General features: G+C 42.1%; 2 protein-coding genes across 2 annotated transcripts; both read right to left on the bottom strand.

Moving 5' to 3' along the window:
* Nucleotides 1-6,487: 6,487 nt before the first annotated feature.
* On the bottom strand, nucleotides 6,488-7,756 carry LOC131265420 (inactive CLIP domain-containing serine protease A28-like). The gene is made up of 4 exons (XM_058267683.1): nucleotides 7,751-7,756; nucleotides 7,517-7,681; nucleotides 7,160-7,456; nucleotides 6,488-7,092 (listed from the first exon to the last, which is right to left on the bottom strand). Exons 1-4 carry the CDS (start codon nucleotides 7,754-7,756, stop codon nucleotides 6,559-6,561), a joined length of 1,002 nt encoding a protein of 333 aa, XP_058123666.1. The 3' UTR covers nucleotides 6,488-6,558.
* Nucleotides 7,757-11,586: 3,830 nt separating this feature from the next.
* Nucleotides 11,587-12,238, bottom strand: LOC131265409 (inactive CLIP domain-containing serine protease A28-like). The gene is made up of 2 exons (XM_058267672.1): nucleotides 12,222-12,238; nucleotides 11,587-12,150 (listed from the first exon to the last, which is right to left on the bottom strand). The coding sequence occupies exon 2, from the start codon at nucleotides 12,142-12,144 to the stop codon at nucleotides 11,587-11,589; it is 558 nt and encodes a 185-aa protein (XP_058123655.1). The 5' UTR covers nucleotides 12,145-12,150; nucleotides 12,222-12,238.
* Nucleotides 12,239-13,769: the final 1,531 nt, after the last annotated feature.

The raw sequence follows: 13,769 nt of genomic DNA, 5'->3' as shown, positions 1-13,769 counted from the left end.
ATGTTCATCTTCCCATTGAAATCCCACCACTACGGTAAATAGTGCAAAAAATATATAGGAATTCATCGTGCTACACTCGACGTTTACCTTTCCGATGTAAACAGTGCACTGAGGCAATGTTTCCACTATCAGCTGGAGTAAGAATGGGATTGATGAGTGAGTCTGAAAACGGTCAAACACATACAACTGCAATGGCAAGATTACCCAGCATCGCCACCGGACAAACTGATATTACGAGTCAAATTTGTTTTTTATTTCTCTTATGTATTATGGCCTAGACAAAAATAAAGTTAAAACTCGTTTATCTCTTAGAGTGTAAAATTAGTGGATCATGGACTATCCTGATGTTCCCTTTACTAGTTATAGTAGTATTATATTGTCATATTTATGTACCTCTGAGTGAATTCGATGTAAATTGCGATGTAACAGCGAGTACAGTTTTAGCTGAATGATTTAGACACAAGGGATTTTCTGTTTTCTGTTTTGTTCTAAATTTTGTAAAATATTCCATTAACGGATCAAAAACTCTCTGGAAGTTCCATACATTTATTTTTCATTGATTCGAAAGTTGCAACAATCGGAAATGATCTTTATTCCTACCACGTGAGTATAGACGTCTATAGACTAAAGTATTCTCTATACCAGGGATGTCAAACATACGGCCCGCGGGCCACATGCGGCCCGCAAGAACATCGAATCCGGCCCGCGACCCCTTTTGAGGCAATACATCGAAAGTTTGGATCTTTGAGTATTAGCTATAGTTTGAATAGCAAAATGTTTTTTGTTGAATTGAATGAATTGCAAGAGAACTGAACGAACGTCAATTTCAACAATTTCTATAAGAAAGTGATATACAACTTTGATCCACATCACGCCGATATATTGCGGTTGACAAGAGCAAAGATTTCACACAGATTTTCGAGACAAGCAAATAAATAGTGTTCGTCACTACGTCATGAACTACAAGAGCATTCTAAATAAAATAACAGATGTGGAGCAATAAGTTAGCTGTAGTAATAATGCACATTTACTTTTTTTTTAATATTTACCAAAATGCACTATAATGTTGAAGAAAATTTATCTTTTACTCAAAATTGTAAATTTTATAAGAAGTAATATAATATTTCCGGGGGTCCGCGACAGCCGAGCGGTAGCGCCGGTTAGAAAATCGGTCCATGAGCGCCGAGGCTCACCACCTCGACGGCGTGGGTTCGAATCCCAACCGAGACCGGACCCTCCCCTGTACGAGAGGACTGACTATCCACGTACAACAGGGAAACAAGTCTCGTAAGCCCTTAACGGGCAGGCATGATCAAGAGGTCGTTACGCCAAGAAGAAGATAATATTTAGAAAAACTTAAGGTGTTAAACACGATTAACTGTTTGGATCAAACCACACTAATAAGAACATATTTTTCAATCCAATCAATTTTACGTTTGGGCCAGCGAACCCATTTTGGGGCGAAATGTGCCCCGCGAGGTCAAACGAGTTTGACATCACTGCTCTATACAGAGAATAGCTACTCTTACCAGGATTCAGATGTTTAGTAATTGAAACGCCGAATGGTTCTGGAAACCAAGTTCTTACAAAAATTTAATCAAACAATATTTGTTGGGAGTTGAATCGTGGTGGACACTTTATCATGCCGGTCACGGTATGTGCTTATTTGCTAAACATGGTTGTACATTGATTTTGGCTTCCCTTTTTTGTTTTGAATTGTTTTTTTTTATTTTTCCAAGTGTCGATTAAAATATTTCTGAAAATACCAAGTCTTAACATAATAGGTTAGTAATTTATTATAATTTGTCGCAGAAAATGGTAGGTTCTTTCCAGGGGTTTGACTTTACAAAGAGTACACGTTGTTTCACCGTAGCGTTTATTCACACACAGAGCAAGAATTCCTGGCGCGCTCGCCATTTTATATAATCCGACATATGTCACAATGACAGCTAATGTCCCATGTAGCAAACTGCTAACATAGAGGTGGTAACATTGTTGTTACCGTAACACTCCTCCTCAACGATTGTTGCCACCGCTCGACGAAAGTCCCATCATCTTACTGAATTTTAGTAGTTTGACTGCACCTAGCGGCTTAGTCAGAATGTCGGCTGCCATCTCCTCAGTGGGGCAGTATTCCAGCTTAAGTACGCCACGGTCACCTAGCTCCCTGACAAAATGTCCACGAGTTTCGATGTGTTTCGAGCGACGACTCGAACGTTCAGATCCTACGAACGCTATACAGCTTTGATTATCCTCCAGCATCCGGGTAGGGTTGTCCTGGGGATTGTCCATTTCGTCCAGTAAACTGCGAAGCCAAACAAGTTCCTGGCTCGCCTCGCTTAGAGCAACATACTCCGCCTCCATTGACGACAGAGTCACACATGTCTGCTTGCGGCTTGCCCATGAAATCGCTGCTCCTCCATAGCAAAACACGTATCCGGAGGTCGATTTTCTTGAAGTCGGATCTCCAGCCCAATCGGCATCCGTGTAGCCAATTAGACCGTCGTCAGTTTTGTCGTACAATAAATTCCAATCACGCGTAGATTTCAGATATCGTAGGACGCGTTTAGCCGCCACGTAGTCCACTTGCGTTGGAGTTTCGACCTTTCGACCCAAAATTGCTGCACTCACAGCAACATCGGGTCGCGCGCATACAGCGATGTACAGGAGCACACCTACAAGGCTTCTGTATTTCGACCCATCAGGGAAAGGTTCGCTGTTGTCCTCGGTTTTTGCGTACCCAATATCCATAGGCGTTTTTGCTCCTTTCGCATCCCGGAGGCCAAATTTTTCCACCACATGGTCAATGTATCCACCAAGGCACAGGCTGTAGTTACCTTCTTGACACTTGATCTCCATACCTAGGAAATATTTCAGGTTGCCCATGTTGGTTATGTCGAATGTCTTCCGCAAGCTTTCGTATACTTCATCGATGTTTTTCTCATCCTTCGCACCGACCACGATGTCGTCAACGTATACTAGCAAATATACCTTATTTTCTGAGTCTCCTTTTATATAAAGACAAAGGTCAGCGCTGCTTTGCATGAAACCGATTTCTTTGAGAACACCATCCAATTTGTGGTTCCAGCAGCGTGCCGATTGTTTGAGTCCGTATATGCTTTTGTTTAGTCGGCAAACGTAGTGTTCTTTGCCCTTCTCCTCATAGCCTGGAGGCTGCTTCATAAACAAAATCTGATCGAGATCTCCGTTTAAATAAGCGGTCTTGACATCGAGGTGTGTCAGCTTCATTTTCCTCTGTGAAGCCATAGCAAGCAACACTCTAAGCGTTGTGTGGCTCGTCACTGGTGCGAACACCTCTTCATAGTCTTGACCGAATTTTTGAGTATATCCCTGAGCAACCAGTCGTGCTTTATACTTTATGATCTCTCCGGCCGAGTTCCGCTTCAATTTGTATACCCAGCGGCAACCCACTACCTTCCGATCCTCAGGCAACTCAACTAAGTCCCATGTTTTATTGTCTACGTGCGACTTTAGTTCGTCCTGCATGGCAGCTATCCATTGCTCCTTCATCGGACATGTAATTGCTTCCTCCAAAGTCTTGGGTTCAATCTCCTCCTTAAGCACAACTCCATTAGCATATGCTTCCTCGATCAGACGAACCGGAGGGATCCCTTTCGTTGACCGGGTCGACCGTCTATCGGTCTCATTCAGTCCAGGTTCTGCAGCTTCAACTGCTTCATCGGCCATACAGAATTCCTCTCCATTCTCTTCCGCGTTGTTGTCCGGATGAACTTCAGGAATTTCTATTAATGGTGCCTCACGACCAGGATCGTCATCAGCATCTGCACATGTATCAACAGCAACCTCCTTTATTTCCCCCTTTTGCTGTTGTACTTGTGGGACTACTAATGGAATGAGGGGAATGTTGGCTTCAACCTTCTCTTGCGATTTGAACGGAAAATCTTTTTCGTTAAATCGAACATCACGTGCCACGAATACTTTCTTTGACACCTGATTCCATAGACGATATCCACACGGCGCATATCCAAGCATTACGCAACGTTGGCTGGTTGGATCTAATTTGCTCCGTTTCTGTTTCGGTATCCATGAGTAAGCCGCGCATCCAAAAACTCGCAGGTTTTCTACCTTTGGCCTCACACCATGCCACATTTCCGCAGGGGTCTTATTCTTCAGAGCTTCTGTAGGACTTCGATTTAACACGTAAACGGCATTCAGCACCGCTTCACCCCATAGTGATTGTGGTGCTCCAGATTGAATCAATATAGCTCGCATTTTCTCCGTTACTGTTCTGTTAAACCTCTCTGCTACCCCATTTTGTTGTGGTGTGTAGCCTACCGTTGACTCGACTTGAATTCCACGATTCTTGTAATAATTCAACTGTTCGTTGCTGAAGTATTCTCGTCCTAAATCGCAGCGTATTTTCTCGATTTTGGTACCGAATTTTGCTGTTGCCATAGCCTCATATTCCTTAAAGTGGTCGAACAACTGGTTTTTCGACTTCATGAGGTATACAACGGCAAAATGGGTGTAGTCATCCACAAAAGAGGCAAAATATTGGAATCCATCATGTGTCGCTGGTGTGATTTTCCCACAGATATCTGTGTGCACCCTTTCCAGTGGTCTTCTAGTGGCCGGTCGTGTACCATTGAATGGTGATCGAATCGCTGTTTCGTGTACTGTTAAAGCAGTATTCCCAGGAACTTCTATGGTAAGAAAATATAGGTTACTTCGCATTACTGCTTCGCCTATAATTTCGCCATCTTTGGTGAGGATTGCTCGATCCGGCTTGAACTTCACATTGACACCAACTTTCAAAAGGCAAGCAAGTGACAGTAAGTTGAAGCTAAGGTGCGGTACGAATAACACTTTGCTGATCTTTAGTGTCAATCGTCCACCTTTTGTAGTTACCTGTCCTCTTACAATGCCTTCAGTCGCGCTTTTCATGCTTGCAGTGCTTTTAGCGCTACTAATGATAACGGGATTTGGTAGCTTAACAAACGAAGAGAACAATGTTTCATCGTTTATCATGTGTCTACTGGCCCCTGAGTCAAGAACCCAGTCCAATTTTCTGCTGTCTCCATTGTTCCGCGCGCTATAGCTCGCCAAAGCTACCTCCCGATTATCTACCACTGCTGTTTGTGCATGAACGTGTCGCTCTTTTCTCGCTTTGGAACATTCTGCTTTCTTGTGCCCAACCGCACCGCACACAAAGCACTTTCCAGGAAATTTTGGTTTTCCATAAGTTTTCTTCGTTTTTGTCACCAGAACCATACTTTCACTTCCACTCATTGTGTCCGTATTTCTGCCCAAACGCTTTCGCTCCTCCGCTAGCAAACGGGCCTTTATAACGTCCAACCTTATTTGATTATCTTCAAGGTTTTCCATTGCGGTTGTTACCACATCGTAAGAACTTGGTAGCGAAATGAATAGCTGACTTACTTGGTCAAGCTCCGTTACTGTTGCCCCGGCTTCCTTCAATTGCCTAATGAGTTCGTCGAATTTTCTGAAGTGGTCAACCAGCGCCGTTCCTTCCTCCATACGCAACAATGCGAGTGTTCTACGGATATAGGTTTGTGACGCAAAACCCTTTTTAGAAAACGTGTTGGCCAGTGTTTCCCACATCGCCCTGGCAGTCTGTTTGTCCCTAACGTACTCCAGGTGGGTATCCGCGATGTACGCTACAATCAACGCCTTTGCTCTGTCGTCTTTTTCCACGAAATCACGTTTTACTTCAGCACTTGCCTTCTCCTCGGGTGGATCAGAGGTTAGAACCTCCTTCACACCATGGGCGGCGAGTTGGGTTTCCACTCGAAACTTCCATGTATCGAACCCTTCTCCTGAGAACTGCACAATACCAGCTTTTCTTGCACTGCTGGCCATTTCCGTGCTTTTTCTCTAACTTGCCGATTCTCACAATGCTTCTTGTTCTAATTTCGTGTTTCCCTGGGCTTACGCAGCACTGGGCCCATAACCTGTCGCAGAAAATGGTAGGTTCTTTCCAGGGGTTTGACTTTACAAAGAGTACACGTTGTTTCACCGTAGCGTTTATTCACACACAGAGCAAGAATTCCTGGCGCGCTCGCCATTTTATATAATCCGACATATGTCACAATGACAGCTAATGTCCCATGTAGCAAACTGCTAACATAGAGGTGGTAACATTGTTGTTACCGTAACATAATTATATATAGCTATGTTGTATTTTTGTGGAGAGCGACTTTCATTTGGTTTCATTTGTTTAATATTTTAAACCCACATAAACAAATTTCTAGTTTACGTTCGCTACAAAACCTATCACCATAGGGTAATATTTTTTTTAGATGAATTATGCAATTTAATACTATGATCATTTATTTTACCAAGTACAACTCTACCGCAATCAGTCAAAATGACGGGTATTTAATAATTATTTCTAAGAGCTGGTTTATGTTTCACAAGTTTTCTGGAGTTTGCATTACACGAGGTATCAGAAACTCATAATGGGCATTTTATTCAAATCAGTTGGTATGGTCTGGCTCGTGCTCCATTTTTGACAGTTTGACAGCATTCTATATTTCTCAAAGGGTGATTTTTGCTTCATGTAATATTAACTTTAAGCACTTGTATCGTTCTCTCTATTTGTTCATATATCCAGTCTAGATATTGATTAACCGAAACGTATGCACCGGGACGATTATATCCACCACAGCCAATGCCCCAAGATACAATTCCTGCCAGCACAAAACTCCCATTTGCGTGTTTGCAAGCTAACGGGGAACCGCCGTCTCCTTTGCACGTATCTACGTTGGATTCTCCACCGGCACACATGTATTCTTGCCGAAGGCGATAGAATGGCCCAAGGCCGGCATCCTGTAGCATCCTTTCGCATCTGGCTCGCGGAACCACGGGAAGGTTGATCTTCTTCATAATCGCCGCGTAGGTCCCTTGTACAGTTCCCCATCCGTTAGAGATGCACCGTTGGCCATCAAATGTGTCAGTTTCCTGGGGCAGGCAGATCGGCTGAATGTGTGGCTGGTACAACACTTCGTTTTCAAGAACTAGCAAAGCGATGTCGTTCTGGATAGGTATACGCTTGTATTTTGGATGCATTATAATTTCCACATCAACATCCTTTGGGGAAGACAGGAAAACATAAATGATACCTATGAATTGTAAAATTGGTGTTGCTAAAAATCACCTGGTGAGGATATGGCTCCTTATCAGTTCCGATGTCCCACTCTCCGAATCGCACAATCAAGTTGGTTTTTCCTTCTACATTATGCGCCGTTGTAAGGACATGCCAAGGGTGTATAAGTGTTCCACCGCATACAAATGCATACGTAGACGATGTTGTTCTGTTGACCGTCGCAACATATGCCACCCAAGGAAACTCTCCATATTGTGCCACCGTTTCGTTGGTGTGCAGGTTGTAGAATAGTCCATTTTCGTTCGTTTGACCACATACTTCACCATACGTTGTTGAAGGGGGAGGTTCCTAATTAAAAATATTTATTGTATATCATCCAAGGATTCAGTGTGTATGTATGTTACGTACCATAATATCATCGACTTCATGCTTACAACATATTTGTAGGTAGTTTTCACACTCATCGGTATCATCTATACGTAATGTTATTAGAGAGTTTTCTTTCGAAAGGTTGAAGTTATACGTTTCATTTGGGCACAACGCTTTGCTCACACAAATTCCGCCAGAACATTCCTGGAATTTGAGATGCTTTCATCATGCGCTCCGAAAATAGATTTCAATGCATTCTTACCAGTTTCTTACTACCATCTTCCCCATGAATAACTGCAGCTAAAAGTAAGATTGTAAAAATTGCAAATGTCCTCATCGCTCTGTAGATGAAGTGTAGCTTTCCGGGATCGAAAGCAAACTGAAACAGTGATTATGAATCCAGCTGGGTGAAGAGGTCCAATTGATAAGAGATGCTCTAAACATGCATAGCCAACATTACCAGTACATTTCAGGGGAATTCTGCCCACGAGAAGACAGTACTCTTATCAATGTGGTGATTGCGAATTTTATTTTTTTAGTGTCAAAAACCAAATCAAAACTATCAATTTAATTCAACTCAATTTGAATACTGTTTTACATTACGTTTGACACGGGACCGGCAACCTTATTACTTTTTAAATTCCTTGTTTTTTTCTAAGCTCCTATTACTAACATTCTGGATATTGGAAGCAATATTTTCACTATTGCTGTTGATTGCTATTGACAGGTAGTTGTCACACTCATCAACAACAATACGTTGTTCTAATTGTTAAACGGACGAAGTGAACATCCTGCGATCTAAGGCAATCTGAGAGTGTGATTATGTATCCATTATGTGTGATTGTGTATGGGTGAAGAGGTTCAACTGATAAGATATGCTGTAAACATGTATAGCAAATAATACCAATAAAATATCCAGATATATTGTTGAAATTTATGGATCGGATGAACGTAATACTCTCATAAAAATGTCTTTAATATTGAATTCTTTTGAATTTATTTTACAGACGTATTCTCCTCTATAACTTCATCTAAAGATAATATAAAAGTTAATGGTTTAAGTTTGAAAAAGCCCGACGATAAACATATCTTTTCATACTGTTGCCATCCATTAGCCTTCGATCATCTATTTTAACACCAAATTCCTTGTACATCTTTTCCAATACAATTGTTTCGATCATTGTACATGTTTTGTATATTTTTTAATTACATTTTAGTTTTAGATTCAATTCTATACGAAATGTGAAGCAAGCAGGGGGTCCGCGACAGTCGAGCGGTAGCGCCGGTAAGATAATCGGCCCATGAGCGCCGGGGCTCACCACCTCGACGGCGTGAGTTCGAATCCCAACCGAGACCGGACCCTCCCCTGTACGAGAGGACTGACTATCCACGTACAACAGGGAAACAAGTCCCATAAGCCCTTAAGGGGCAGGCATGACCAAGAGGCCGTTACGCCAAGAAGAAGAAGAAGAATAAGTAAGCATTTGAAAAATGTAATCCAACAGTGAAGTGGAGGTATTCCGTAAGATTAAATTGTCAGGATTTGGAATACATCCATTTCCTAAGAGCCTTACGATTAGTGTAACAAAAATGAATAGTATTTTTGTTGATTTTGCACCACATAAACAACATATTGGCATGGGCAGCGTGTCGGTTAAATATGCAAAAAAAAAAATTCATCAACTGAATTGTCGCTAATGAACGAAAGGCGGATAGGTGTTAATTTCGATACTAATAAATCACTGCCATATGAAATAGTTCTCTGGAACCATGAAACGATTGGATGTAAATGCAGTTTCCTTTAGATTCGTCAATGAATCGTGAATCACGAAGATGAGGTTTCTACTCTTTGCATTTCAATTATTCTACACGCAGTATGATTCAGCAAATCTTGAAGATTTACATCAGCTTTTGGTTCACTAACAGAAATAAAATCTTCACTGGATGCCCCGGTTTTTTAAGTTTGTCGATTTTATTATATGACGGAAATCCTTTTTTTGATCTTTATGCACATCTATTTACTGGGATCTTGTCATTGTCTATAATGGCCTTATCACACTGGTCACCAATGGTGGCATGGAAAAAGCACTGGACTGTCAAACGTGGGGGCCGCTGGTGCAATGAGCTTGCTCAATACACCAGTTTGACAGTCCAGTGCCTTCGCCAAGCCACCATTGGTGACCAGTGTGATAAGGCCATAACACATGCCAACGCTTCTTCGTGAGATATTGAAACATCACTTTTGGTTGTTATGCGCATTACACTTGAAGGATATTTCAAAAACTTCGAACTCCATTTAGGATATAAAAAGAGCAAGGTGCACATTATTTCAAGAAGCTTTGAGCATAAAAAGAGCGATTTGTGGGCTGTAGAACAAGAAATAGCAATATAATACATTCAAATCAAACCAAGCAGAATTTCATTCTTTGCCATTGAAGGAAATACATTCCCCTTTTACCGGATGTTCAACTACTATCCTGCTTCACATTTTTACGATACAATCATCGATGTATATTTCACTGAATGAGAATTTCCAATATTTCTTACCACACATGATGTTAATGCATATTGCATGATGGAGACGCCTAGTATTTGATAAATTGTAAGCTTCACATATAAAGTACGAAAAAGGGTAAAGGGCTCGCTTAGGCGCAAAAAAAATTGTTTATTGTTAAAAAACATTTTAGACTGTAAGTGGGTATGCATCATATTACAATCTTTTACGGAACGGAAAATTGATAAATTTAGATTTGCGAAGATTGCGTAATATTTTATAACATTCATCTTCAATTTACTTAAACTGTGAATGATTTAAAAGCATGCTAATATACATTTCCACGCTAATGTACAGCCAACCGGTCATATTACAGTCTGAGAAATCTCTTCCACTCACGATACCTGTCCAGACAGTCGAAGCTGGGACCATACCGAACATACCCACCGAGTATACTGGTACATAGTACCAGTGCTCACATACGCCTCCGAGACATGGACTCTGTCAAAATCTGACGAAACCCTCTTAGCCGTGTTCGAGAGGAAGATGCTCAGGAGGATTTTTGGCCCCGTATGTGATGAGGGACAATGGAGGAGCCGCTATAACGACGAGCTCTACGAGCTGTACGGTGACCTTACTGTCGTACAGCGAATTAGACTCGCCAGGCTCCGGTGGGCTGGTCATGTCATGAGAATGGCACCAGACGAAACAGCCCGTAAAGTCCTTTTAGGCTGTCCCCAAGGACAGAGGAGGCGTGGTAGGCCTAAATTGAGGTGGAAGGATGGCGTAGACGAAGCCGCCAATAAAGCCGGGATATGGAATTGGACCAGCGTGGCGAGCGACCGTGAGCGGTTTCGGATGGAGCTTCGTCAGGCCAAGACCGCTCAGCGGTTGTAGCGCCACATAAGTAAGTAAGTAATATACATTTCCAAAACGATACATGAAGTGAAATTTTGGTCAATAATATAGGACTTACAAGCTTTCAAAGTTAATGCTAATTTTTCTATTTTTCACCCAATATTTTAACAAATCTTGACTTTGACGGGCTATTCCTCTGAAACTGGAAAAACAGAGGCTCTAATTTTTGGGTCATTTCTTAGTTTCATCTTGTAGTTTGAGAAAACATTTGTCATTTTTTGTAAATCCAAAGATAAATTTTGATTTTTATCCCGGCTTCGCCCCATCGTGGAACGTCACCAATAACTACTCTTTCGCCAAGGCACTCCGGAAACAAGCCCCTCAAGGGGTTTAAATATCTATAGTCTGGACATCCAGCACAAGAGTAGACGGCGTGTACTGACTACAACACAACACCTCATTACCCTATTTTGCATTCTTTGCAACCTTTTGAGCTGTGTCCGATTGCTCTGACCAATTTTTAATGCAGTATAAAAATAATGCTTTTGTGTTGCTTGCTGCTTTATTATTCTTATGTTTCTTCTTAAGAACCATGTAAGCTCGAAAATATCTTATTTACATTTGCATTATTTAAAACATATTTTCGTGAATAATTATTAATTGAACAAGGTATCGTATCCTGATAATTAAAAAAATCTGGATTGTGTCTGTATTAACTTGTGAACTAAAAACCGCTCTTGGTGATATGGAAGATGAATTACGCCTTCGTGCTTTGAACTTCATTGAAGCATTCTTCGATTCTTAGTAGCATCGTCATTCTATCCATTTGTTCATTTATCCAACTTACATAATTGCTAACCGAGACGTAAACACCGGGACGATCTTGTCCTCCACAGCCAATGCCCCAAGATACAATTCCTGCTAGCACAAAACTTCCATTTGCGTGCTTGCAAGCTAATGGGGAACCACCATCTCCTTTGCACGTATCTACGTTGGCTTCTCCACCGGCACACATGAATCCTTGCGGAAGACGATAGAATGGTCCAAGGCCGGCAAATTGAAGCATCCTTTCGCATCTGGCTCGTGGGACCACGGGAAGACTGATCTTCTTCATAATGGTCGCGTAGGTCCCTTGTACAGTTCCCCATCCGTTTGCGATGCACCGCTGGCCATCAAAGCTATCCGTTGCTTGAGGTAGGCAGATCGGCTGAATGTGTGGTTGGTACTCCACCTTTTCTTCAAGATAGAGTATGGCAATGTCGTTTTGGATAGGTACAAGCTTGTATGCTGGATGTTTTACAATAAATGAGACCATAATATCCTTGTCAAAAAAAAAAACAGAAAAAATAGATTTTAAATTTTAAAAACCATATCATAATTTGTTAAAATCACCTGGTGAGGAATCAGCTCCTTATTGTTGGAAATGGGTGAATACCTCTGCGTATAAACCTTGGGCAGAAAAGAACTAAAGTTGGCAGCACTGCATTTGGCTGTCAACGTAACTTGAACAGTATGAAATAAATTATTGTTACTGGACTTTCAAAGAGACAACACGTGTTTTCTTGCTGCTTTCCTCTATTGGCGTTTGATCCAAGGGTGGAGTATTTCCACAGAAACCAAAAGACATTACTCAGTATTTTCAACAGGTTATGGGCCCAGCCCCAGTGCTTCGGAGCGTGTGTTAAAGTTTTTGGTTGAGGACAAGGTTTTCCAGGAAGTGCAATTGTGGTATTCCTGAAGAGAAACGGTGTGCAGAAAAAGTAACAATGGCGGACGGTTGGAAGGCAACATTTGCGAAGCTCGGGAACGGTAATTATCAAACATGGAGGTTCCGCATGCAGTCCTTGCTGGAACGCGAGGAATTGTGGGACATGATAGAATTACCGAAGCCGGAAGAAAACGATGATGATTACGCAGACTGGAAAAAGAAAGACGTCAAAGCGCGAGCGACGATTTCCCTTCTTGTTGAAGATAGTCAACTTCGCTTTATCAAGAAAAGCAAGACGGCTCGTGACATGTGGCGCAACCTGCAGGCTTACCACGAAAAAGCCACCATTGGTAATCAGGTAATGTTGCTTCAAAAGATATGTTCCAAAAACCTGTGTGAAGGCGGTAGCGTGGAGAAGCACCTCGAGGAATTTGAGGACTTGTTTGAGCGCCTCGACAACGCCGGGGTAGAGCTCAGCGAACTGCTGCGCATAATCATGATGCTACGCAGTCTCCCACCGTCTTACAGCAGTTTTGTTACGGCATTAGAGAATCGGCCGCAGGAGGATCTAACCTTAGATCTGGTAACTGCGCGGTTGCGGGACGAGTTCCAGAAACGTTCCAGTTCTAATGACCTCTCAGAAAAAGAAATGGTGTTGAAAGTGACAGAACGGAGCGAGCAAAGGAAGTGCTTCTTTTGCCAGAAACCTGGACACTTAAAGAAAAACTGCCGCAAATTTCTGGCGCAATCCGGCAGTGAAAAGAGTTTTAAGCCGAAAGCGAAACAGGTTCAAATGGAAGGCGAACGCTCGTCGGAGGAGAAGCAGGCAGCTGTTGTTGGAGCTGTGTGCTTCATAGCGGGTGACGTCATACCGGGTGCATGGACGATTGACAGTGGTTGCACATGTCACATGACTAATGACCCTGAGTTTTTCGCCGAATTTAAAAGAGGACCTTTAGGCGATGTGACTCTAGCAGATGGAACGAAAACAAAATCGACCGGAATTGGGAACGGTGTGATTGTAGGCATGAACGCCAATGGTCAACGTGTGGCCATCACACTAGAAAACGTGTTGTTAGTTCCAGCTCTAGAAGGTGGGCTTATATCTGTAAGAAAGCTCGCAGCAAAAGGTTTCTCGGTAGCATTCGGAAGAAAAGGTTGCGAAATAAAAGCACAAAATACTACCGTAGCTGTTGGTATATTAGTCGGCAACCAGTATAAGCTAAAGGTGG

This window comes from Anopheles coustani, chromosome 3, assembly GCF_943734705.1.
Source record: "Anopheles coustani chromosome 3, idAnoCousDA_361_x.2, whole genome shotgun sequence".
NCBI lineage: Eukaryota > Metazoa > Arthropoda > Insecta > Diptera > Culicidae > Anopheles > Anopheles coustani.
The sequence above is the reverse complement of the archived record's forward strand: the minus strand, read 5'-3'. Positions and strand labels throughout refer to the sequence as shown.